Source organism: Rana temporaria, chromosome 12 (genome assembly GCF_905171775.1).
Source record: "Rana temporaria chromosome 12, aRanTem1.1, whole genome shotgun sequence".
NCBI classification, from domain to species: Eukaryota; Metazoa; Chordata; class Amphibia; order Anura; family Ranidae; genus Rana; species Rana temporaria.
Genome location: NC_053500.1, coordinates 96,139,078 through 96,165,682, shown reverse-complemented (window position 1 = coordinate 96,165,682; position 26,605 = coordinate 96,139,078). Strand labels below are relative to the sequence as shown.

The 26,605-nt window shown below is 45.7% G+C and overlaps 1 protein-coding gene across 3 annotated transcripts in view; it reads left to right on the top strand.

The window, feature by feature from the left end:
• Positions 1–4,491: 4,491 nt before the first annotated feature.
• Positions 4,492–26,605, top strand: part of PTGES3L (prostaglandin E synthase 3 like) — a 318,513-nt gene continuing 296,399 nt past the window's right edge. For 2 of the 3 annotated variants that reach the window (XM_040329759.1, XM_040329760.1), the window contains exon 1: positions 4,493–4,593. In XM_040329759.1, the coding sequence (XP_040185693.1) occupies positions 4,589–4,593 (5 nt within the window). In that variant the 5' untranslated portion in view covers positions 4,493–4,588. Of the gene's footprint in view, positions 4,594–26,605 lie in introns of all 3 variants that reach the window. The other variant, XM_040329758.1, reaches the window with a different exon arrangement.

The following is a 26,605-nucleotide window of genomic DNA, read 5'->3' as shown; positions in this document are numbered from 1 at the left end:
CCAATGAGGGCAGTGATGGTTTGTAAAACGAAAGTGATTGGTTCTGAGGGGTTTAAGACACAATGGGCCAGATTCACGTACAGCGGCCGTATCTTTGAGCGGGCGTAACGTATCCTATTTACGTTACACCTCCGCAACTTAGACGGGCAAGTGCAGTATTCTCAAAGCACTTGCTCCGTAAGTTGCGGCGGTGTAGCGTAAATAGGCCGGCGTAAGCCCGCACTAATTCAAATGTGGAAGATGTAGGCGTGTGTTATGTAAATGTTATGTGACCCCACGTAAATTACGCTTTTTACGAACAGCGCATGCGCCGTCTGTGGACATATCTCAGTGTGCATTGCTCCAAAGTACGCCGCAAGGACGTATTGGTTTCGACGTGAACGTAAATTATGTCCAGCCCCATTCACGGACGACTTACGCAAACGACGTAAATTATTCAAAATACGACGCGGGAACGACGTCCATACTTAACATTGGTACGCCGCATGTACGCCTCATATAGCAGGGGTAACTTTATGCCGGGAAAAGCCTAACGTAAACGGCGTATCTGTTCTGCGTCGGCCGGGGCGTACGTTCATGAAAAAAATTATTTCCTTTAGGCTGCATTCACACCTAGGCGTAGGCGATTTGCGGCGTTTTGTACCACGATTTGCCACGACAAATTGCGGCGTTTTGTACCGCGATTTGCCGCGACATAACGCGTCGTTTTTAACCATGTTTTTGTAGTGGTCATTGTCGGCTATGGGAAACGCCGAAGCCGCCTGATACGCGTGACAAAAAAGGGTCCGGGACTTGTTTCAGCTTCGGGCGTTCGGCGTGGAGATGTGAACCATCTCCATAGAGAACAATGTTATTTTTCCCCTCCAGTGTATTCTAGCGTCGCGCTTCAGGCGACAAAACGCCTATGTATGAATGCAGCCTAAGTGACCCTTTAACCACTTAACGCCCGCTGCTCGCCTATTTACGTCCACAGAATGGCACGTACAGGCAGTATGGGCGTATATATACGTCCCTGCCTTCTAGGCGGGTCAGGGGTCCGATCGGGACCCCTCCGCTGCGTGCGGCAGGCGGCTTACCTCGGGGAGCGATCCGGGACGACGGCGCGGCTATTCGTTTATAGCCGCTCCCGACGCGGATCGCTCCCCGGAGCTGAAGAACGGGGAGAGCCGTATGTAAACACGGCTTCCCCGTGCTTCACTGTGGCGGCTGCATCGATCGAGTGATCCCTTTTATAGGGGAGACTCGATCGATGACAGTCCTACAGCCACACCCCCCTACAGTTGTAAACACACACTAGGTTAACCCCTAATTCCTACAGCGCCCCCTGTGGTTAACTCCCAAACTGCAACTGTCATTTTCACAATAAACAATGCAATTTAAATGCATTTTTTGCTGTGAAAATGACAATGGTCCCCCAAAAATGTGTCAAGATTGTCCGAAGTGTCCGCCATAATGTCGCAGTCACAAAAAAAAATCGCTGATCGCGCCAATAGTAGTAAAAAAAAAAATTAATATAAAAATGCAATAAAACTATCTCCTATTTGTAAACGCTATAAATTTTGCGCAAACCAATCGATAAACACTTATTGCGATTTTTTTTTTACCAAAAATATGTAGAAGAATACGTATCAGCCTAAACTGAGGAAAAAAAAAAAAGTAAAAAATATTGCATTTTTTTTAAAATTGTCGCTCTATTTTTGTTTATAGCGCAAAAAATAAAAACCGCAGAGGTGATCAAATACCACCAAAAGAAAGCTCTATTTGTGGGGAAAAAAAGGACGCCAATGTTGTTTGGGAGCCACGTCGCACGACCGAGCAATTGTCTGTTAAAGCAACGCAGTGCCGAATCGCAAAACCTGGCCTGGGCATTTAGCAACAAAATGGTCCGGGGCTTAAGTGGTTAAGCAGCAAAGCAGAGAAACAAAAGGTCAAAGTTAGTCCTAGGAAACCCCTGGGGTGTCAGCTATTAAATCAGCCTTTCACCTCACAGATGACCTCGAGGCATAGCTCCCAACTGTCCCTGATTTCGAGGGACTAAAATCCCTCTGTCCTTCACCATTTGTCCCTCATTTTTATCTGAGCTATATAGTTGTATATAAATGCACTCTTTGGGGCAGATTCACGTACAGCCATGCAATTTTGTGTGTGCGTAACGTATCTCATTTACGTTATGCCTCCGCAACTTACACGGGCAAGTGCTGTATTCTCAAAGCACTTGCTCCGTAAGTTGCGGCGGCGTAGCGTAAATCACCCGGCGGAATACAAATTCGGCGGGTAGGGGGCGTGTATCATTTAAATGAAGCGTGTCCCCGCACCGAACGAACGGCGCATGCGCCATCCGTAAAATATCCCAGTGTGCATTGCTCCAAATGACGTCGCAAGGGCGTCATTGGTTTCGAGGTGAACGTAAATGCCGCCCAGCCCCATTCACAGACGACTTACGCAAACAACGTAACTTTTTAAAATTTTGACGCAGGAACGACGGCCATACTTAACATTGGCTGCGCCTCATATAGCAGGGGCAACTTTACGCCGGAAAAGCCTAACGTAAATGTCGTAACTTTACTGCGTCGGCCGCGCGTATGTTCGGGAATTCACTTATCTAGCTATTTGCATAATCAACACGGATTTTGACGGAAGCGCCACCTAGCGGTCCAAAAAAAAATGCACTTAAGATCCGACAGGCGTAAGTCTCTTACGCCGTCGGATCTAATGGATATCTATGCGTAACTGATTCTAAGAATCAGTCGCATAGATACGACGGCTCAACGCAGAGATACGACGGCGTATCTGGAGATACGCCGTCGTATCTCGGTTGAGAATCTGGGCCTTTATCTTTCAAAAAGTGTTTCCCAGTGCTAAACACTTTCATCCGATTTCTAAATTGTCAATTTTAAAAGCCATTGTACAGGAAAAGTAATGGTAAAATAAAGCACTTGCGGGGTTTTAACTAATGCGTTTTTGTATGATTCTCCTTTAAGGGGGCATGCCCTACGCTTTATACTTTTTCTAATAAGGCTACTTTCATACATCGTTTTTGCAGCGGTTTTTCAGGGCTAGCGGGGTGCTTTTAATCCCCGCTAGTGACTGAAAAAACGGTAAAAACAGCCGGCAAATCGCCCGATGCAGTGATAGAAAAGTCAGATTGGCCTTATGTATGCAGCAGCTCTCAGCAGGCATAAATAGACAGGGCCATCTTTTCCATTGGGCACGCTGGGAAGTTGCCCGGGGGCCCCGCTTGCCTGGGGGGCCCCACCAAGGCCTGCCCAGCAAACCCCAGTAAAAAATTGTGGAGAGTGACGGGTAGAACTGCCCATGCCCAGTTTGCGGAAATCACAGAGAAGATCAGGTCCTCCACGAATGCGGGGGGTTGCTGATGTAAGGGGGGAGTGATGCAAAAATGTAAGGGGGCACTGATATAAAGGTTCCCCCTCCTATATTAGTGACCCCCCCTTACCTTAGTGTATTTACTCTACGGAAGGTGCCCCCCACATCAGAGTTCCCCTTTACATCAGAGTCTGCAGGATTCCCCCTTAAAATGCAAGGGGGAACTCAGTCCTGCGGACCCTGATGTAAGTGGAAAGAGAAAGCAGTGGACTCTGATATAAGGTGGTCTCTGGTCACCAGAGCCCCCCTCCACATCAGAGTTCCCCCCTTAGATCATGATCTGCAGCGTTCCCCTTTACATAAGAGTTCCCTTTCACTGTAAGGGGGAATCCTGCAGACTCTGATGTAAGAGGAAACTCTGTGCTGGCTGGGTTTTAGTAACCTGACCTTCATGTCAATGAAGACATTTTTTTTGTTTTACTTTTGTTTAACTTAAACACATTGCTAATAGCACTAGCTATATGTTTATAGTTTAAAAACTGACATTTGCATTGTTCGGCACTGAAAACTGTAATTTTAGGTACTTTTTTTGCAGTGGCAGTAAAAAATGTGGTTCTGCCAGTAAATTTTATAATTTTTGTCAGTAAATTCTCGTGCGTGATTGTGTAGACAGGGCCCCAGTGCACTGTATTGCCCGGGGGCCTATAATGCTCTTAAAATGACACTGTAAATAGATATCTCATCCGCATGTAAAGCACACTTCCATTGCATATGTAGGCAAAACTGACCTTCCGCATATGTACTGACGGTCATTTGCATAAATCATTCATGATGTTACTTGGCTCAAATCAACCACCAAAAGAAAGCTCTATTTGTGTGAAAAAAAAAAAAAAAAGTTTCATATGGGTACAGTTTTGCATGACCACGCAATTGTCATTCAAAGTTTGACAGCTCTATAAGCTGAAAATTGGCATGGGCAGGAAGGGGTAAAAGCCCCTGGTATTGAAGTGGTTACATTTCCATGACTTTACTGCAGATGTCTTGGTGTGAAGAATACTCTAGAAAGAATTTGAGACTTCCTAAACCAAACTGCCCTAATCATTCTAAAGGGGGAGGGTAAACCACAGGACATAGAACAGCTGTTCCTATAAATAGTTAGGACTCTGAACCATCTTTAGATTTGCAAAGGGAACTGGCAGCTTCCATTAGTCTCTGCAGTTAAACTAACGCTAGGAGCACATTGCTTGGCTTTCACAGAAATATGAGGTATGTTTTTTTATATGTATATATATTTGTAGTATTACACATTGCATTGACTTTTTGGTAATTTATGTGTTCATAAAGGGAGCTGATTTATGGAGAATAGTTGAAGGAGGAGAAAACAAAACTGCTGTTTATATCAGCCATTCAAATAGCATGCTTTATTTAATGGGAAAACAACTTACAAAAACCTAGGAAAAAGATGCTTCAGATGAATATAGTGGGCAATCTACTTTCATCGCTGAAATATTATAAATCACAATGTACATGGCCCAGTTTCACTCCTACCCAAGCAATCCCCCCCCCCCTTTATTTTTTCCACCTTTTTATTTATTTTTTTGTACAAGAAGCACACCTATCGACCCCCATCTTCATTAATCAGGCCCAGTATGTAAGATAGGACAAAATACAAATAAACGCTGAGCATATGCACTCTTGCATTACCATATACATGAGTACAGCAGTATGCAGCAAATCATATAATTTCAGGCTGTACACTGCACCTGGGCTAACAGAATAGACTGGCAATTATGCTGAATGAGGGAATTATGCTTACAAGAGACTTGAGCCCAGGTTCTAAATGATGCGATTTGACATGTCGGCCGGCAATAGTACCGTCTGAATCTGAAGACGTTTCTGGCAACTTCTGGTGCGATTTCATAGACATTGTGCAGGAACCCACACAGAAATCGCCTACGTGAAGTCAGATTAACATGCGGCTATGAAATTATGTGAGTTCAGCTGAACTTGCACGATTTCACTCTCGCAGCAGTGTGAACCTGTGCATAAGGTTCTAGTTCCAATTAACTAACTTGTGTGTGGTGGGTGTTTTTTTTTTTTTTTTTTTTTTTTTTTTTTTTTCCAGCCCTGGGAATGAGGTCCCAGGGTTGGACTGCCTCACAGAAACAGGTGGCGGGTGGTAAATCCCACAGCCCCAGACTGTACTTCACCAGCAGTAGTAGATTACCATACCCTTTCCTGGCGGGGAAAGGGGAACCGGAGGTTTCCATTGTTGGTTACGTGCAAAGGCACCGCGGTAAAGCCAGCCCATTACCGCAGTCGCATAGGCGGCATCATTTTCCCTTCCAACAGCATGGCTGGTATGTGAGGGGGCGGGGCTATTTCTTTCCAAGCGGGGTCACTTCCAGGGTGTGTGATGTCGTCGTCGTCATCATCAGGTTCCGGTGACGCTGGTTACAGTCTCCATACGGCGCAAACAGGGGGCATGGATGGTAGCTCAGAGGCTAAGGGCTATGACTGGTCTGCTGGGGCCCTGGAGAATAAAATGATGGTTGTTGCAAATTTTGTTGTGTCGCACGATATTTGCACAGTGGTTCTCAAGCACCCCCTACTGGCCATGTTTTGGAAACTTCTCTTAGATAAAATGGCTGTCCAAAATACCAAGCCATTGACTCAGATTTAAAGTGGTTGTAAACCCTTAGACCTCTTTCACACTCAGGTGCTTTGCAGGCGCCATAACACTAAAAATAGTGCCTGCAAAGTGCCCTGAACGAGTGTCTCTATTCACTCCAGTGTGAAAGGCAGAGGGCTTTCACACTGGAGTGGTGCGCTGGCAGGACCGCATATTTGAGGCTCTGTAGGAGCAGTGAATACACCGCTCCTAAAGCTCCCCTGCCAATTGAAATCAATGGGCAGTACTGCTGGATTTTAACCACTTAAGCCCCGGACCAATATGCTGCCTAAAGACCCAAGGGGTTTTTACAGTTCGGGACTGCGTCGCTTTAACAGACAATTGCGCGGTCGTGCGACGTGGCTTCCAAACAAAATTGGCGTCCTTTTTTCCCCACAAATAGAGCTTTCTTTTGGTGGTATTTGATGACCTCTGCGTTTTTTATCTTTTGCGCTATAAACAAAAATAGAGCGACAATTTTGAAAAAAATTCAATATTTTTTACTTTTTGCTATAATATCCCCCAAAAATATATATATATATATATATATATATATATATATATATATATATATATATATATATATATATATATATATATATATATATATATATATATATATATATATATATATATATATATATATATATAAATAAATTTCCCTCAGTTTAGGCCGATAGGTATTCTTCTACCTATTTTTGGTAAAAAAAATCGCAATAATCGTTTATCGGTTGGTTTGCGCAAAATGTATAGCGTTTACAAAATAGGGGATAGTTTTATTGCTTTTTTATTTGTACTACTAATGGCGGCGATCAGCGATTTATTATTTTTTTTTTTTTTTTTTTTTTTTTGTGACTGCGACATTATGGCGGACACTTCGGACAATTTTGACACATTTTTGGGACCATTGTCATTTTCACAGCAAAAAATGCATTTAAATTGGCTGTAGGACTGACATCATCGATCGAGTCTCCCCTATAAAAGGGATCACTCGATCGATGCGCCGCCATAGTGAAGCACGGGGAAGCCGTGTTTACACACGGCTCTCCTCGTTCTTCAGCTCCGGGGAGCGATCGCGACGGAGCGGCTATAAACAAATAGCCACGCCATCGTCCCGGATCGCTCCCCGAGGCTTACCGACCGCCGTATGGAGCGGGGGGGGTCCTGATCGGACCCCCCACCCACGTCAAGCAGAGCATGTACAGGTACGTTGATGTGCCTGTCCGTGCCATTCTGCTGACGTATATCTACATGAGGAGGTCGGCAAGTGGTTAAAGCCTTTTTTGGCTGCTAGCAGGGGTTAAAGGCGGCCTGCTAGCAGCTAAATGGCGCCACGAAAAATGACCGATATTTTTAGTGCCAACACCCCCACTGCTCCAGTGTGAAAGGGCTTTTGCAGACCACCTTTCACTACAGATGAGGCTTGCCTGTAGGTACCATGGATATCTCCTAAACCTGCATGGTTTAGGAGATATCCACTGTATCAGCATGTGTCTTTGCGGGTGGGGGTGACGTCATTGCAGCTCCAGGCCAATCGGTGCCGGAGCCGTGATACCCGGAAATAACTCTGGGAGACATGTCGCCAGCCAGAGCAGTATGCCAGGACCGCTGTGGGGGCTTCGATCTAAGGTCTGGCATGGGTTTTTTTTTTGGGGGTGGGGGGTTTACAACCACTTTAAATCACCTGTGCAAGAGAAGGGAAAACCTGCAAACATGGCCTGGTGGGGGGGGGGGGGTTACTTGAGGACAGGGTTGAGAACCCCTGGTTTAGGCTGGGTTCATATTGGTGCGAGCACAGACCTCACATGTAGGGTGACCAAGTGTCCCGGATTTCCCAGGAGAGTCCCGCATTTTGCAGGTCTGTCCCGGGTACATTCATTCCAGGGCAATACAGTGTCCCGGAATGAAACTGACACAGCCACCCCCCGGGCCAATCTGATGCCCCCAAAAAAGGTCACCACATCACTGATTTACTCACTGACAGTCCTTGTCCTGGTCGGGAATGCCTGGAGGAGCGCAATCCTGCTTGTGATTGGAGAAATCATAAATCCCACCTCTTGTGTCCAATCGCTGTGATTTGTTACAGTACAAGCTGATTTTTGGGAAGGGAGGGTGTCCCTGAATTGTAGTTTGGAAATGTGGTCACCCTACTCACACGTTGCTGTGCAGATCACATGTGTGTCTATGCAATGCAAATTCAGCAATACAAACTGGCTGAAATCACATTGCATCCGCACCAAAATGATGCAGGACCCCCCCATATCGTCTTTCAGGACAACCATCTATGAAAGACCTTGGCTCCTCCCTTCTTGGGGGGGGGGGGGGGCACCTCCAAGCCTAGATTTAAAAGGCATGCTGCCCCACCAGCTCATCAGTTTTGGTGTTTCCTCTGGCAGGAGAGACTGCAAAGAGCTGTGGCTAAAGACAGCCAGGGAGGCGGAAGCCTGTATGTCTGGGAAGGGGACAGAGGTCTCTGAGGACTAGTGGTGCTATGCCTCTGAGAGAGTTTGCCTGGCAGCCACACTGTTTTGTTTCTGTTGTCATCCCAGCTCTTCGAAAGCTGTGTCGGGACTGCTTTCAGGTTCTCGGGGAAGACTCACTGCCCCTCTTGCATTCTGTTGCGAGCCGGGATGGAGCTCACAGCGGGGCCATGAAGCGGGTGACGTGACTTCTGGCGGGGGGTGTGCACCTCTCCTGACCCCCCCCAGCTCCTGGTTTCAGCCACGGATGCTGAAGGTGGGCCGGGCTTTGGCTGATGGGGATCCAGAAAGGTTGCACAGGCGGCTGGAGATCCCAGAGGCAAGACCATCCTTTTCACGACGGGAGAGTGTCAGAGGCAGGGGCCATCCTGGCGGCTTCTGGCGTTGCTGACATCAGCCATCAAAAGATAAGGAGGACCAGGGGGTTGCGTCCCTTACCTGTCTGTCACCTGCAGCTCCACAGGTGGGGTTCCCTCTTGGTGGTCGGAGGGGAGGAGGCGCATGGGAACCCAGGGGTTGGTGGTTCTATGTGCTCTCCTGGGGGTGGTCCTTATGGTTCTGGCTGGTGGAGGTCCCAGGGTTGGACTGCCTCACAGAAACAGGGGGCGGGTGGTAAATCCATCTTGCCATCAATCAAACAAAAATAAATTTCTGCTCTTACTGTGTCCTTACAATCAAATGCTTGTGTCCAAAGGACTTGGGAGTCTGTCCCACCCAGAGCTCTCAGACTCCCAATAACTTGTTTCACAGGCACCCCGCTAATAAAAATTATATTTTATTCTTCTTTATTTCTATGCATAGATGTTCTATTGACATGCAATTTTTCACCACGTCTGTTACAATCCATACGTCCAAAGAAATCAAAGCAAATAAGTTCAGAAATTTAAAGTGATGCTAGAGTTTAAATCATTTATTTGACTAACAAACTTTTTATTCTCACCTCTGTGCAGTGGTTTTGCACAGAGCAACCCCAATTTTCCTCTTCTGGGGTCCCTCTTTGGTGCTTCTGGCCCCTTTCCCCTGCAGAGTGCCCCCATAGCAAGCAACTTACAATGGGGGCACCTAAACTGAAGCACCGTGTGTCCATTCCGACATTACCCAACAGCCCAGTTCTCTCTCTCGGCGCTCCACTGCTGTCTCAGCCAATCAGGAGGGAGATATTTAGTGGACTCTCTCATGCAACATCATCATGGGATCGAGAAGGGGCTCAGATAAGTATTAGGGGGGCTGCTGCACACAGTGCACACAGAAGGTTTTTGCATAAAATGCATTAAGATAAAACCTCTGCCTTTACAACCACTTTAAAGTGGATGTAAACCCACTCTCATCAATTCTAAAGTACTGCCATAGTGGTTATCTATAAGGATATACATGTATCCTTACTAGGGCTGCGGAAATTAACGACTAATTCCTTGATTAATCGTTCATTTCTTTGATCGATCAAAATAATTTTGATCGGTAAGATTCGTGGATTGAGCTCCGCGGTCTCACCCATAGGAAAGGCCGCAGCTTCAGCCTAGCTCCGGTGCTGTGGCTTTCTTGGTACACCCGGCGGCAGCCTAGTAGCGGCGCACTGATGTCATCATCCGCCTGCTTGTGTATGCTGCCTGCTGTGCTTTCTTTTCTGGTAAGAGCAGGGAGATGTAGCTATTGCAGTATGGGGTGGCGGGAGATGTGGATATTACAGTATGGGGGAGATGGGAGATGACAACATTTAGTTTTATAATTAATCGAAATTAGTTGCTTAATCGAACACAAATTTAATCGGTAACAGCCCTAATCCCTACACCTCAAATGTCCCCCTTTTAGCTGTTTGATACCCCTGAAAAGTCCGGATTCAGTGGGCAGGTCTGTTCGGTGGGCGGAGTCATGTCAGCAGACTCCCCGCCCACCAATACACTTCTCTTGCCCCAGAGCGGGCACAGGAGAGGCATAGCGCATTCTGGGTAATAGCAGAGCGCTTTCACCGCCCCTGTCTCTTCTGTAAATACACATTGATGTCCAGTGACACTCAGGGATGATTGGTGTGACAGGGACAGCTTTGAGCACTGATTTTTATTCCCCCCCCCCTGCATGCTTTTCATCAGCCGCTTCTCCTCTCCTCCCGCGGCTTTCACCTCGTCAGAACCATTGATGTATTGCGGCATAGTGCCTCCATATACTGTCAGAATGTTTATACTGAAATATAAAAATATTATTGTATTTATGGAAATCTGTGCTTTTGGGAGAGTTACAATTTCCTACAATATCAAACAAGAAATCCAAAATTATTTTATCCGTGCTATTTTGAAGACCAGTAACACAAATGAATATTTAAAATATCTATTTATTAACTAAAGATATAGTGCAATATTAAAATCGGGTATAATTCGTGATAAAACAAATAATTGATATACTTCTACAATCAGAGATAAGTGATGGTTAAATGTTCAGATAATATTTACATTATATGACAAGGTATATTCAGTTCTTGCTTAAGCCCCGGACCAAAACGCTGCCTAAAGACCCAAGGTGTTTTTACAATTTGTCACTGCGCTGCTTTAACTGGTAATTGCGCGGTCATGCAATGTTGTACCGAAACAAAATTTGCGTCCTTTCCTTCCCACAAATAGATCTTTCTTTTGATGGTATTTGATTGCCTATGCGATTTTTTTATTTTTTGCGATATAAATGGAAAAAGATCGAAAATCTTGAAAAAAAAATGATTTTTCTTATAACAAAAAGTAAAAAATATCGAATAAACTAAATTTTAGTCAAACATTCAGCCACATGTCTTTAGTAAAAAAAATCGCAATAAGCGATCCCAAGTGATTGAATAATGACAAAAAAAAAAAAAAAATTGTCACTAAATGATATATTGCTCACACATGCCATGGTTATATGTGGAGTTGCACCCTAAAATACATTCTGCTGCTTCTCCTGAGTACGGGGATACCACATGTTTGGGACTTTTTGGGAGCCTAGCCGTGTATGGGACCCCGAAAACCAAGCACCGCCTTCAATATTTATACATATATTATACATATTTATACATTTTTCGTTCAGCCTGTTGGCTGAACGAAAAAAAGATTGATCGGTGGGTATGCCCACCATTAGAATACCTCCCTTCATCCACCCACTTCTAATGATGGGCATACATGCACCAATTATATATGCCGAAGCATGGGGGCATCCCCCCGCAAAAAAGTTATGCCGCGTACACACGGTCGGACTTTTCTATGCCACGTACACACGGTTGGACTTTTCTATGCCGTGTACACATGGTCAGACTTTTCCACGGAAAAGCCTCCGTAGGAATGTCAACCATATGTACGCGGCATTAGGAGCAAAATCGCTCCTCCGCCCCTGCTGCCCCCATGCTTCGGCATATATGCTCTTTTTTTTAACTGTGGTGGAGTCGCGGCTTTATATATCGTGGGAGCAAACGCTGTTGCTGTCAAGATAAATAAGTCCGCGCAACAGCTGAATGGCGTACCTGAAAACAGTAAAGTAAATTACATACCTGAAAAGCAAGCATGAAAAAACATAACAATAAAACTTTGCAGAATAGAATACAGTAAAGAGCAGAACAATAGAGGGAGAGAACAATAAAACGACAACTATTTTTGTGTTTTTATTTTTTCCTTTTTTTTTTTATAATTTTTAACACTTTTTTTTTTGTAACTGTTCAACTTTTCGGTTCCAGGTTTGGGTCTCTCAAAATGCGATGGCATCTTGGGAGACCCTGTGTAAGTGAGCCTAGCCTGTGAAATGTTTTTACCCTACACTAATAATTAACTTGTGTGTGGAAGCGTTCAAAACATTCACCAATACAAAGACCAGGATCGTCAGGACATTTGGGACAAAAATAACGGGTGTAACGCCTAAATCCGCACTTGCTACAGACACGACATCTTCTTTGGGGGCTCTTTGGGTAGGGGTACTCTCGAGGGCATATGGGGAAAATGCCTCTCATGCAGTCGGCTTACTGCATTTGGTAGGGGATGGTAAGGTACAGTACCGCCTGGATACAGGAGTTCTGTGATGATATCCTTCTGGAATTGAAGGAAGGATCCATTCTGTTCTGAAGCTCTGTATAAGACATGAGCATTCAGTAGAGCCAATTGAAATAAATGTAGACACTTTTTTTTTTGTACCAGCGTCTCGTCTTGCGGGCAATATGATACGGCGCCATCAACTGGTCGTTGAGGTCCACCCCTCCCATATTTTGGTTATATTCATGGACACAGAGGGGTTTCTCCAACACCAGTCGCCGTACGAATTTGTACTGTCGTGTCTGCGTGAAGGGTGGTAAGAACGAAAACATTCCTATTGTCCCGCCACTTCACAGCGAGCAAATTTTTACATCTGAAGCAGGCTCTCGCCCCCAGCCTTAGATGAGAATCTACAAGCCTCTGGGGAAAGCCCCGGCGATTAGGTCGCACGGTGCAACATGCTCCAATCTGACGATCTAAAAAGTGGCACGCTACTGTAAAAATTGTCCACATACAAGTGGTACCCCTTTCCGAATAAGGGTGACACCAAGTCCCAAACGATCTTGCCAGCGCTCCCCATGTAATCTGGGCATCCTTCCGGCTCTACCTGACTATCTTTGCCCTCGTAAACCCTAAAGCTCCATGTGTAGCCTGTGGCCCTGTCACAGAGCTTATAGAGCTTGACCACGTATCTGGCACGCTTGTTGGGAATGTACTGCTTGAAAGACAAGCGGCCAGCAAATTTAACCAGGGACTCGTCAACGCATACAACCTGCTGGGGATTAAACAAGGCTGCAAAACGTTCATTGAAATGGTTACGAGGGGCTGAATTTTGTAGAGCCGGTCAAATTCAGGGTCTCCACGTGGACGACAAAGTGCATTGTCACTGAAATGCAGGAACCGCAGGATCGCCTCGTATTGTTTCCTGGCCATATGAGCAGAGAATAGGGGCATATGGTCAATTGGATGTGTGGACCAATACATCCGCAATTCCGGAAATGGGTGTATGCCCATGTTGAGGGTAAGGCCCAGAAAGGTCTTAAATTCGGAAACCTCAATAGGTTTCCATTCTTTGGCAAGGAGAGACTGGGGATTAGCGGCGATGTAGGTACCAGCATATAAATTACTCTGGTCCACAATAGATCTATAGAGATCTTCCGTGAAATACAGCGAATAAAAATCAAGTGCCATAAAATTCGCTGTATCCACCTGAATACTGGGTTAGCCAGTGAATGGGGGAAGTACGGGTTCTGCAGAAGTGGTGGGGACCCAATCAGGATAGGCGAATTCTGCAGGAAGGGCACTATGGGCACGACGGGCCTGTCTTTGTCTTCTTCTTGGTGGCAGCGGGACACTACTTGTGCTTGCCACCTCGCCAGCTTGAACTGCACTTATGGGACTCGCCACATCTTACTGCAGTGCTGGATGAATGACCAGGGTGTACTAGGCCGCTGGTGCTTGCCAATCCACCAGAAGGAATAGCGGCGCTAGTACTGGCTCTCTGCTCCATACGAGGGACCTGCGGTTCTTGCTGCTCAACAACATCAGAACGGGGTCGGGTAGGCCTGGCCTTAGCAGGGACCACAACTCCGTTGTCCGAGCTATCTGACATGGAGCCGCTGTCGTAAACGGGTTCGTATTCTGAGCCTGATTCTGACAGATGCGTGACCTCCTCTTCTTCACTATCTGTCATGCACAGAATCCTGACGGCCTCTTCACCAGTGTACATTCGCTTTGCCATTTTGGGGCTCTAAATTTAGTGGTACACTGGTGATGATTCACAGGTAAAAAAAGCACCTGACTATAGAAAGGAAAATGTAGAAAACGCTTCGAAAAAAAAACTGTTAGCGATCGCAGGGATCAGGCCTGTCTCTGCGAACGCTGCAGTTATGTGTCTTGTGTTTTTGAAGTGACAGTGATCGATCGATACTGCACTTGGGTGGGTTGGGCTGGGCAGAGGGGGAAAACGCAGGTGCTAGCGGGTATCTGGGCTGAATCCGCTAACAATGCGTTTTTGGGTACCCTAAACTGCTGGGTACGCTAGTATAGATCTGATCAGATCAGGTATCGATCCGTTCAGATACTATACCACTAAGGGGGGTGTATGCTTTGCGAGTGGGTGTAAGCGGTACTGGCACTAACCTAACGCTACCTGGGGCGACGCAGACCCTGACTGACGCTAAAATGTAATTTATATCACCCGCCGGGCGATCAGGGGGTTAAACCTTTATTGGGTTATATACGGCGAGTGCCCTGATGCTATAAACAGCAAACTAACTAACCAGCGTCAACCGTAACACTTATACGGTGATCACTGGTGAAAGGGTTAACTAGGGGGCAATCAGGGGTTAAAAACTTTATTTATGGGGGTACCTAACGCTATAGAACCTGGCGGCGAACCTCAAAAAAAACTAACTGCCTAGCGGCAACAGTGACACTAATACAGCGATCAGAAAATCGATCGCTTAGTGACACTGGCAATAAGGGGTGAAAGGGTTAACTAGGGCGGTGATCAAGGGGTTAAACCTTTTTTTAGGGGGGGGTAGGGGGCTACCCTGGACCTAAAGGGGGCTAAAACTAACTGCCCTAACACTTTTTTCTGTAACACTGACACTAAATGCAGCAATCAGAAAATAAATAATTACTGCATTCAGTGACACTGTTACAGGAGACTGGGGGGGGTGATCGGCGGTGACTAGGGGGGGTCAAATGTGCCTATATGTACTGGTGTTAGTGTGGTGGGACTTACTTGTGTGATGTCTTCTCTCCGCAGCGGTGGTCGATATGACCACCACGAGGAGAGATCACACACTTCCCTCTTCCTGTGTTTACACTAAACACAGGAAGAGGCGGGGGGCGCTGGCATTGGCTGAGAGCGATCCAAAGGGGGTGGCTGAAAACGAACAGCCGCCCCCGGATCGCTTCTACAGCTTACCGACCCGCGGCATGTACCGGGGGGGGGGGGGGTCGGACCCCCGACCCCCGTCAAGCAGAGCACGTACAGGTACGTTGAGGTGCCTGTCCGTGCCATTCTGCTGACGTAAATGTACATGAGCAGGTCGGCAAGTGGTTAAATCACCCTGGTTAAATTTAAAACCTGGTAACTTGTAAAATAACCTTCCGTGACTTCACGGCTTCATGTAAATAGCTTTTGTTTACATTGTTACCTCTTCTCAACACAAACAGATCTCCTTATTTACTACATATGTGTACATATCAAAGGACATATTGTACACACGCTTGACAAATACAATCAAGCTTATTTTAAATTTAGAGAGAATTTATTTTCATAGACATCACCTTAAAATCATTGTACAACAGTTGGCATTTAGCTTTATAAAGACAGTACAAAATTGTATGTCTTTTAATATTTAATATCATACTGCAGTTAAAAATAAGAATTCCAAATGGGATTATTATATATATATATATATATATATATATATATATATATATATATATATATATATATATATATATATATATATATATATATATATATATATATATATATATATATATATATATATATATATATAAATATGTGTGTGTGTGTGTTTTAGTTATGTGTATGCAAAAGGTAAATAAACAAAATACATTACCAGTATTTAAGAGTTCTATTTGTTTGAGAAGCAAAGTCCCAAGAGGGACTTCTTTCAACCCCCCCCCCTACATATTTGCGTTCAATCTCTCCCTTCCAGCTTCCTTTAGAGATAGAGAGATGGCCTTCAGAGCTAGTCAGAGATCTCTGCTGCTATATTCGTTGCTACTTTTATTTTACTCCCAAAAGTGTGTGTGCTACGTGACTGATGACTTCAAATGATGTTTAGGTAGGTTGTCATAGCAACCAAGGATTCAGCCATTTTGAATAATGCCAATTTTAACCTGTAGGGGCGTGGTGTATAAGGAATAATAATTCTGATGTGACTTTTGCCCCTAGCTTGGTGGAACACCATTACTTGTTAAATGATGTCAAAGAAATGACGACAAACCCAGACACACCGGCAACTTTTTAAATTTATGTCTTGGGAAAACGTATCCCACATATTGCTAATGAGTAGCTAACATTCCTAGGAAAATTAGATCATTTGAAAAGTAACTCCCAGCAAAACACTTGCTTCACAAATATAGGTTCTCAATGTCTCTGACACTTAGGATCTCACATTTGGAAGGATATTAATATATATATGTATTAAACGGTTTTATATATATGAATTACTAATGCACATATATTGTTAAGATATTAGAAAGTAACAATTTGATAGATATAGATATACTGTATATATATGAAGGCCAGTATGGTGGCCTGAGTTTATGGGAGGAGCCCGGAGGGTATTTAAGCAGCCCACTCACATATGCTCTTTGTCGGTTCAGTGTGCGGTACTACACGTCACTGGGCCGACTCTACCCAGCTCACCTCATGTCCATGAGTCTGCGCATTCGACATCGCATTCGACATCGCAAGCGCTTTGCGGCTTCTCCCTTCATGGTCTTCGCCGGCGGTTCCCGCTTACTGTCATAAGTAGGATTCAAACCTTTTCGTATCTTGTGCAATCTTGCAATTTGTTATGCTCCCTATCCTGCATCCCTTTTGGAAAAAAATCTGCCTCTGAGTTACTGTTGCTCGTGTTCCAACATCATTCGGCTCAGGCGTAGTACATTTGTAACTTCCTTCTGCCAAACATACGATTCATTTGTAAATCTATTTGGAGATTAGCATGTGTTTGTATGGGTTCTTTGGCAGATTGAGGTGGTAATTGGACTCACATGGTGCCTTGTCTGCACTTGATTAGCCTGGGGGGATGGGTGGTTGGTAGGTGTTCGGTTTCAAAGCAAGGGGTAGCATACACTCTACAACCAATTCGTATCAGATTCGTTCAATACTCCTTACTATCAATTCGTATCGATTAATTTCATGCATTTTACAACCGTTTCGTATCAGATACATTGCATACTTTCTACCGTTGTCATTCATTGTTTCCCCCATGCCGTGTGTTTTAGTTCCCGCTGCGGAACTTACGAATTGTTTGTTCACGGTTCTTCTCTCTTATTTACCAAAGTTATTGCCTGTGCGTCATGCATGGCGCCACACCACACTCTTCGGATGTGTTGCACATCCACTCCAGTCCAAAGCAAACCCAGTCGCACGTTCACTGTCCCAGGTAGGATTCGTTAGCTTATTTGTCATGTCAAATTCGTGGCCACTCATGGTGTCACCTGTACCATATGTTTGGTTCCCACAGTGGAGCTTACAAAGCATTGATACGCACTTCTCGTGTTCTATTTTCTACACCAAACCTCGTTGTTTTGCCCCATGCACGGCATCACGCTACACATTCCCGACATGTTTCACTCCAGCCACAGTCCGCCGCAAACTCACTCGCATGGCCCACTGTCGCAAGTAAGATTTGTTATTACATTCTTTATGTCCTATCAATTTGCTACTATTCATTGTCTCCCATATCGTTCATTAGTGGCCCCTACGGAACCTATGATTCAAACAGGCGTTGTCCTTCTACCTTATACTGCTTGCTTAAGGTACAAACAAACCAGGTGTTCCTATCCTTTTTCAGTAACCCAATTCTTATTGATTGAGACCTTGCAACCATGCAAATCATCTCAGCAGTCTGATACCCTTGGTGAGACCCTTGCAACACATGACTCTTACAAAACGCAAAAAAAAAAAAAAAATATATATATATATATATATAAAAAAAAGCAGAAAAAAATAACGCAAAAAAAAAAACGCAAAAAGAAATATAAAAGTGCAAAAAATAAAAATTGCCACCACACAATCTCGGCCCAGCAACCTGACACCTGTCGAGACCATTGCAACCATGCAAAATCGTCTCAGCAGCCTGACACCCTTGTTGAGACCCTTGCAGATGCAATACCGTCTCAGCAGCCTCACACCATTGTTGAGACCCTCGCAAACGCAATACCGTCTCAGCAGCCCCACACTCATCAAGACCCTTGCAACCACGCAATACCGTCTCAGCAGCCCCACACTCATCAAGACCCTTGCAACCACGCAATACCATCTTGAGCAGCCTCCCACTCGTCAAAGACCTTTGTGACCATGCAGTCTCGCCCCAGCAACCTGGCATTCATTGAGACCCTTGCAGCCAGACAAATCATCTTTGGCCTCATGTACACTGCTGTTGGTAAACAGACGTTTAGGAACAGTTGGGTGTTTTTCAGATGCCCCTGATGACCCTGATTTCTCCTCTTGTTATCTTATCAGTACATGTACACAGGATCATTTATAGTCATTTCTAGGCAGTTGAGTTTAGAAACCTTCCCAACAAAAAAAAAAAATGGGTTCAGACGGATGTTCAGAGGCATTCGAAACGCCAATGCCTGTAACAGCTTGTAAACACTGCCAGATGCGGTAACTCATGTTTACCAGCGTTTCATTCACAGTCGTTTTAAAAAAAAATAAAAAAAATAAAGGGGAATATTGTCTCAGCAACTTGACACTCATTTGAGACCCTTGCTAAATGTAATATCATCTCAGCTACCTCACACCCGTCTAGACCTTTGCAACCACACAATCTCATCTCAGCAACCTGACACCCGTTCTGACCTTTGCAGCCATACAAAGTCGTCTTAGCAACCTGACACTCATTTGAAACCATTGCAAATGCAATATCGTCTCAGCAACCCCTCACTTGTTGAGACCCGTGCAACCACACAATGCCATCCCAAAACAAACCTCATAATCATCGAGACCTTTGCAACCACGCACTACCATCTCGGCAAACCAGACTGAGACACTTGCAACCACGCAATGCCGTCTCAAAACAAACCTTCATACTCAAGGCCCCTGCAACCACACAATATCGTCCCAGCAACCTGACACCCTTGCAACTGCACAATATTGTCTGCAGTAGTATAACACTTTGCGGCACGCACCTACGCGCAAACCCGAATACAAACTAAACTTGCAAACACACCTCAGTGACAAACAATCAGCCACACAAACACACAGTGGCACCCAGTTGGCCATTCATCTTTTCTCTGCGGTTAGTTCAGGTTTTCATCCAGCACCAGCGAGTGCACGTTGGCCTGCGAGTGCACGTTGGCCTGGGAGTGCATGTATATCGTCTTGTTGAGCACCTGTGTATTGTCTTGATTTTTTCACACCAATGCAAGATCCAGTCCAAGTTCTCAAACTAGACCAAGCATCAGTAGCATACTTCGCTATGTGGGACAACTTCCCCACCTGATAGAACAGCATTTCAATCTTCATCCCGGCAGTGTCAGCCGAGCCACCAAATGCTTTTGCAGCCATTTTTAGGCCGCCACTGGTTCTCCAAACCTTGGCCCCCAGAAATGCTCTTACATTTTTGCTTCACCCAGTCTTCATCACGCCTCGTGCTGCACCCCATCGTGGCAGCTGCCCAGGTCTGGGACCACACTTGAACAGGACAGACACTGTTCTTCACCACAGACAATCAGGCCACAGCCGACATCATCAATTAAGGTAGATCTAAGTCACTCCCCATCACTTCCTGCGCAGGCTCGCGCAGCTGTCACTCCGTCACCAGTTAATATCTTATGTAGACTTTTTCCAGGCAAATGCAAAAAGCAGCTGATGCGCTTTCCTATTCCAACCTTGGAATGGATGTTTTTTCCAGCAAGAGCCTGGAGCCGACCCAACAACTATCACTGTCCCACCATGGACATTGCTGACGATGGACTGAAGTCGCATCTCACCAATGCAATCCAACTTATTAACCACTCCTTGGCACGCAACACACCGAAGGCCTATCGCACTGCTTGGAACACTAATCGCACATTTTTGGCCCCTTTGCCCCGGAGCAGCAATAGGCAACGTTGGACACATCCTAGCCTTCATATCGTATTGTCACATGCAGCTGACCATTTCTCACAATACTATCATGATATCTAGATGGCATCCAGCATTTCATATCCCTGCAGGACCCCAGTAAACCGTCAGTATTCTCGAGCCCATGCAGTCAAGTCCCCCCTACAGGGCATACAGAAGCACCAACCTGTAGTCAGTGGCAAGCGCCTACCTTTCAAGAGTCCCCTCTTTAGGGACATGTCTAAAATCCTTACTCGTTCCCTGTTTAGGGCTTTGCCCAGACTAGTCACCCAAACAGCCATCTACCAGGCCTTCTACGGTTCCCTACAACCTAGTGAATTTAGTCAGTGGCTCCGGCAGTCAGACACTGCTCCGACGCCACCCGACTCGCTTTCGAACCACTACACTCTCTGTCTGCAAACGCAACAAACCAGCCCCTGGGGTTGACATCAACCTGTTTCAGACTAACAACGCCTGATGCCCAGTGACGGTGCTCGACCCACTACTGCTCCATCTACCCAGCCAATCTGATGGTAGCTCGTTGCTACCCTTTCTAAACCAGCTCCCTGAGTGCCAGCCAGTGTGTAAAGCATGTCAGAATCCTCCTAAATAACTTTGGCTTCAAACCCCAGTCAGTTCTCTGGACATTCTTTCTGAATTAGAGCAGCCTCAGTTGCCTCCCAACAGGGAGTACCAGACCACGTAATCGAGATACCAGGCTGATGGAAGTCTCCTTGTTTTGCCACATACATCCCAAATCCTCATGAAGGAATGGCACAAGCCTTTAAAAAAGCTTGCTCAATAATTACAAGAAATCAATATAAACTATTTCCCTATCTGAGTCTTTTTGCCCCCTTTTCTTGGCATACTGACCAGACCACCAAGGCACACTTCAGGTCTATTTATGTTGTAAGTCTTATCGTGTGTTTATGTGATCCACATCTCTCTCGGTCAGAGGGTAACGACCATAAATAAGGCCAGTATGGTGGCCTGAGTTTATGGGAGGAGCCCGGAGGGTATTTAAGCAGCCCACTCACATATGCTCTTTGTCGGTTCAGTGTGCGGTACTACACATCACTGGGCCGACTCTACCCAGCTCACCTCATGTCCGTGAGACTGCGCATTCAATCGCATTCGACACCCTCCCGCCCTTCCCTTTTTCAGGGCATTTCTCAGCATATCCTTCTTCAATTAACTACCCATTACTTACCTTGGGTATGCCCCCTTTTCTTGGCATACTGACCAGACCACCAAGGCACACTTCAGGTCTATTTATGTTGTAAGTCTTGTCGCGTGTTTATGTGATCCACATCTCTCTCGGTCAGAGGGTAACGACTATATATATATATATATATATATATATATATATATATATATATATATATATATATTCCACTGGAATTGTGAATAAGCCCCCTAGTTTTGTTCATGCAAAGAACAATTCCTGTGAGTTCATGTGAAACCAGAGCTCCTTGCCATTCTCTTAAGTGTCAAACCTAAAAGATATATGACCTTGGAGATGGCACAGAAAATGCTCACACAGCCTCCCTGTAAGACAAAAAATAATTCTGGTAACAAGGCCTTAAGGTTTGAAATGTGATTCAACCTTAGAGACAAAATGGTTTCTCTCTTGTTCATAATGTACAGAAATAGGAAAAATACATATTATGCATAATATAAAGGCCTATATGTATATTCTTTTAACCCCAACCTGAAAAGCATGTGGGGGGAGGGGGGGAAATCGGTGCTCACAGCTGTCCCCGTCACAACGATCATTCCAGAGTGTCTTCCTCCTCTGTCCCCCCCCCCCCACGTCCTGATCTGTGTCTCCTCTCCTGCAGGGAGGGGGGGGGGCAGAAGGAGGAATCTGTCAGGATGGAGAGCGAAGAGAGTCTGGTATTACCAGACCCTTTCTTTTCTGAATGGGACACAGAGCGTTCATCACTGAGTAACCTGTGTGTTACTATGCTCAGTTTATGGACAGGAGCCACTGTCTTCTCTCCCTTCATCTTTGCAGAGAAAAGGACTGGGGAATCTGCCCTCTGTCTCAAAGGAGACAGAGGGCATACCGACACAGTCCAGAGCCCCAAGACCACTGACAAACTGTATGGCTTAAATCGCATTGCATTTGGACCGAACACGCACAGGACCCTTTTTCTGGTCCACACCAGAATCCGATTGCACCTATGCGCTCCGATTCATGTCCAAACTGTCAGTTCGCAGTGCGAAATGAAATGGGGGTGTCGTTAACATTGTATGACACTCCCCAGCAGTTTGCATATGGCAGTGTGAACTGCTGTCAGGGCCGTCTTACCTTGACCCAGCCAACCACAGAGGGGAACCCTGCTCCTCCCCCCTTCTCCGACCATTAATGGTCCATTAGAGCAGCACCCTGCCGTCCTCTTGACTCCGCCCACCACAGGGCGCCACCCTGCCCCTCCTGACCCCACTCGCCACAGAGGGGAATCCTGCTCCTCCCTTCACCGAATCACAGAACGGCACCCTGCCCTTCGTCCTGACTCCGTCCACAGAGCAGTGGTCACCTGGTGACACGCGGGGTCCGGTGATCTCGCTGTTGATCAGCGGGATGAAGAGGATGGACGCCGGGGCCCCCAGAAGGGCCAAGAGTAGTTTGGCGATGGTCTGGAGCCCCCCCGTGGTGCGAGCCAGATCCTCCCCCTGCAGTCTCTGAAACCCAGGTGCTGGCAGCGGTGGAGTATGCAATGAGGGGGAACATCATCACCAAAGTCAGAAGATCGAGAGAGCTGCAGAGGGTGAGTGGCTGCAACTACCATGACAGGGGGACTACAACTACCAGGGGGACTACAAATACCAGCATGACAGGGGGACTACAACTACCAGGGGGACTACAACTACCAGCTTGACAGGGGGACTACAACTACCGGGGGGACTACAACTACTGGGGGGACTACAACTACCAGCACGCCAGGGGGACTACATCTACCAGCATGACACACTGTAAATGAGATATATTGTACTTTCATTCTTGAGTGTAGGTGAGTAAATTGGGGCAACCTTGTAGGGGCCCCATAGCATCACTTTGCCCAGGGGCCCATAATGCTATTAGGATGGCCCTGACTGCTGTGCGATGTGGAATCCCACAGTTGATTCGCAGGGTTCCCGCATCGCACCAGTGTGAACCGAGCCTCAAAGCATACAGCCTACAAATGTCACCTGACTGCTCCCACCAAGGCTCGGTGCACACTGGTGCGATGCGGGAACCCTGCAAATCCACTGTGGGTTTCCACATTGCACCCAACTCGCACGGCAGTACACACTGCCATATGCGAACTGCTGGGGAGTGTCATACAATGTTAACTACACCCCCCCATTTCATATCGCACTGCGAACTGACAGTTCGGACATGGATCGTATAGGTGCGATCCGATTCTGGTGCGGACCAGAAAAAGGGTCCTGTGTGTGTTTGGACCGCATGCAGTGCGATATCAGCTATACTATCTGTATGGCTGAAATTGCACTGCGAATCGCATGCAATCTCGCACAGCACACTATTGTGAACGGGCCCTAAGTTCATTCAGCCTTACTGAAATCCACCCCCTCCCCCACAACACATCCTGGTGATGGAAAGGAATGTTGCAACTGATCAGGTGACCTCAGACACACTCTGCCCAGCTCTGACTAGATACATCTCCCCTAATCGCTTGTCTGTGTATTATCTGCTGTCTGTTCACTGCACTATACATTTCCTTGTCACCCTGAACTGTGGATCACATTACATAAGAAACATCCAGTCAAAACACGGTAAAGGCAGCCAATCCTGGGAGAGCTGGAACGGAAGTGAGAGGAGGATGTGAACTGTGAACTTTTTTACACACTATGGGGTAGATTCACATAGACTTACGACGGGCGTATCAGTAGATACGCCGTCGTAAGTCCGAATCCCCGCCGTCGCAACTTTAAGCGTATGCTCAAACTGAGATACACTTAAATGTTGCTAAGATACGACCGGCGTAAGTCTCCTACGCCGTCGTCTCTTAACTGCATATTTACGCTGGCCGCTAGGGGCGTGTACGCTGATTTACGCCTAGAATATGTAAATCGGCTAGATACGACAATTCACGAACGTACGCCCGGCCGTCGCAGTAAAGATACGCCGTTTACGTAAGGGTTTTCAGGCGTAAAGATAAACCACCAAATACATGGCGCAGCCAATGTTAAGTATGGCCGTCGTTCCCGCGTCGAAATTTAAACATTTTACGTTGTTTGCGTAACTCGTACGTGAATGGGGCTGGCCGTAATTTATGTCACGTCAAAAGCATGACGGTTTGCCAACGTCATTTGGAGCATCATGCGCACTGGGATAGGTCCACGGACGGCGCATGCGCCGTTCATTAAAAACGTCAAATACGTGGGGTCACTAGCATTTTACATAGAACACGCCCCCAACCAGCCTATTTTGAATTAGGCGGGCTTACGCCGGCCCAGTTACACTGCGCCGCTGTAAGTTTCAGCGCAAGTTCTTTGTGAATACAGGACTTGCTGCTCAAACTTACGGCGGCGTAGTGTATCTGAGATACGCTACGCCCACTTAATTCTACTGAATCTAGCCCCCATGTGTCTGTCTCAGGCTAGTGCATAAGATATGTATATAACCTGTCACTCACACCAAGGGGGAGGATTTGACAAAGGTTTTCTGTTTGTCAAGGTGTATTTCGCTGAACAATAGAATTGCTCAGAGCTGGATTAAGTCTGTGTGGCAAGACTGGGCACAGATGATAGGAAATCTTATACTCTACGTTGTGGGTTTACATTCCACTTTAAGTGATTTGTAATGAAATGGAATGACACAGGGAAAAAGTATTGAACAGGCGAACTGAAATTTTATTTAATACTTCGTACAGAATCTTTGTTGGTAATGAGTTTTAAGACTCCTCTTGTAGGGAGAAACTAGTCACATGCATTACTCGGGGGGGATTATTTATTTTTTGTGCCCATTCTTCCAAACAGTCTTCAAATCTTCAAGATTCCGTGGGCCTTGTCTATGAACTCTGATCTTTTTAGTTCTTTCCATAGATTTTTTTTTTTTTTTTTTTTTTTCTATTGAATTTAAGTTGATTGGCTAGGCCTTTTTTTAGCAGCTTTATTTTCTTTCTTTGAAACCAATTGAGTGTTTCCTTGGCTTTGTGTTTGGGATCACTGTCTTGCTGAAATGTCCACCCTTGTTTCTTGATCCTGGTAGGGTTTTTTTTTCCCAATCCTTCCTTCAATTATATGAAGTTTGCCGGTACCATATGCTGAAATAGCTCCACACCATGATCCCATTATTAAACGTCACTTTTGAGGGGTGATGCGCAGTGCCATGTGACCTCCAAGCATGGTGTGTATTATGGCATCTAAAGAGTTCAAGTATATGCTCCCAGTGTTTTACAGGCTTGTCAAAATGTTGTGCAGCAAACTTTAACCACTTAAGCCCCGGACCAAAATGCTGCCTAAAGACCCAAGGGGTTTTTACAGTTCGGGACTGCGTCGCTTTAACAGACAATTGCGTGGTCGTGCGTTGTGGCTCCCAAACAAAATTGGCGTCCTTTTTTTCCCCACAAATAGAGATTTCTTTTGGTATTTGATGACCTCTGCGGTTTTTATTTTTTGCGCTATAAACAAAAATAGAGCGACAATTTTGAAAAAAATGCAATATTTTTTGCTATAATAAATATCCCCCAAAAACATGTATAAAATTTTTTTTTTCCTCAGTTTAGGCCGATACGTATTCTTCTACCTATTTTTGGTAAAAAAAAATCGCAATGATCGTTTATCGGTTGGTTTGCGCACAATTTATAGCGTTTACAAAATAGGGGATAGTTTTATTGCATTTATTTTTTTTTACTACTAATGGCGGCGATCAGTGATTTTTTTTTTTCGTGGCTGCGACATTATGGCGGACAATTTTGACACATTTTTGGGACCATTGTCATTTTCACAGCAAAAAATGCATTTAAATTGCATTCTTTATTGTGAAAATGACAGTTGCAGTTTGGGAGTTAACCACAGGGGGCGCTGTAGGAGTTAGGGTGCACCTAGTGTGTGTTTACAACTGTAGGGGGGTGTGGCTGTAGGACTGACGTCATCGATCGAGTCTCCTTTATAAAAAGGATCACTCGATCGATACGCCGCCACAATGAAGCACGGGGAAGCCGTGTTTACATACGGCTCTCCCCGTGCTTCAGCCTCGGGGAGCGATCGCGACGGAGCGGCTATAAACGAATAGCCGCGCCGTCGTCCTGGATCGCTCCCTGAGGGAACCCGACCGCCGCATACGTGCCATACTGTGGACGTACATTTA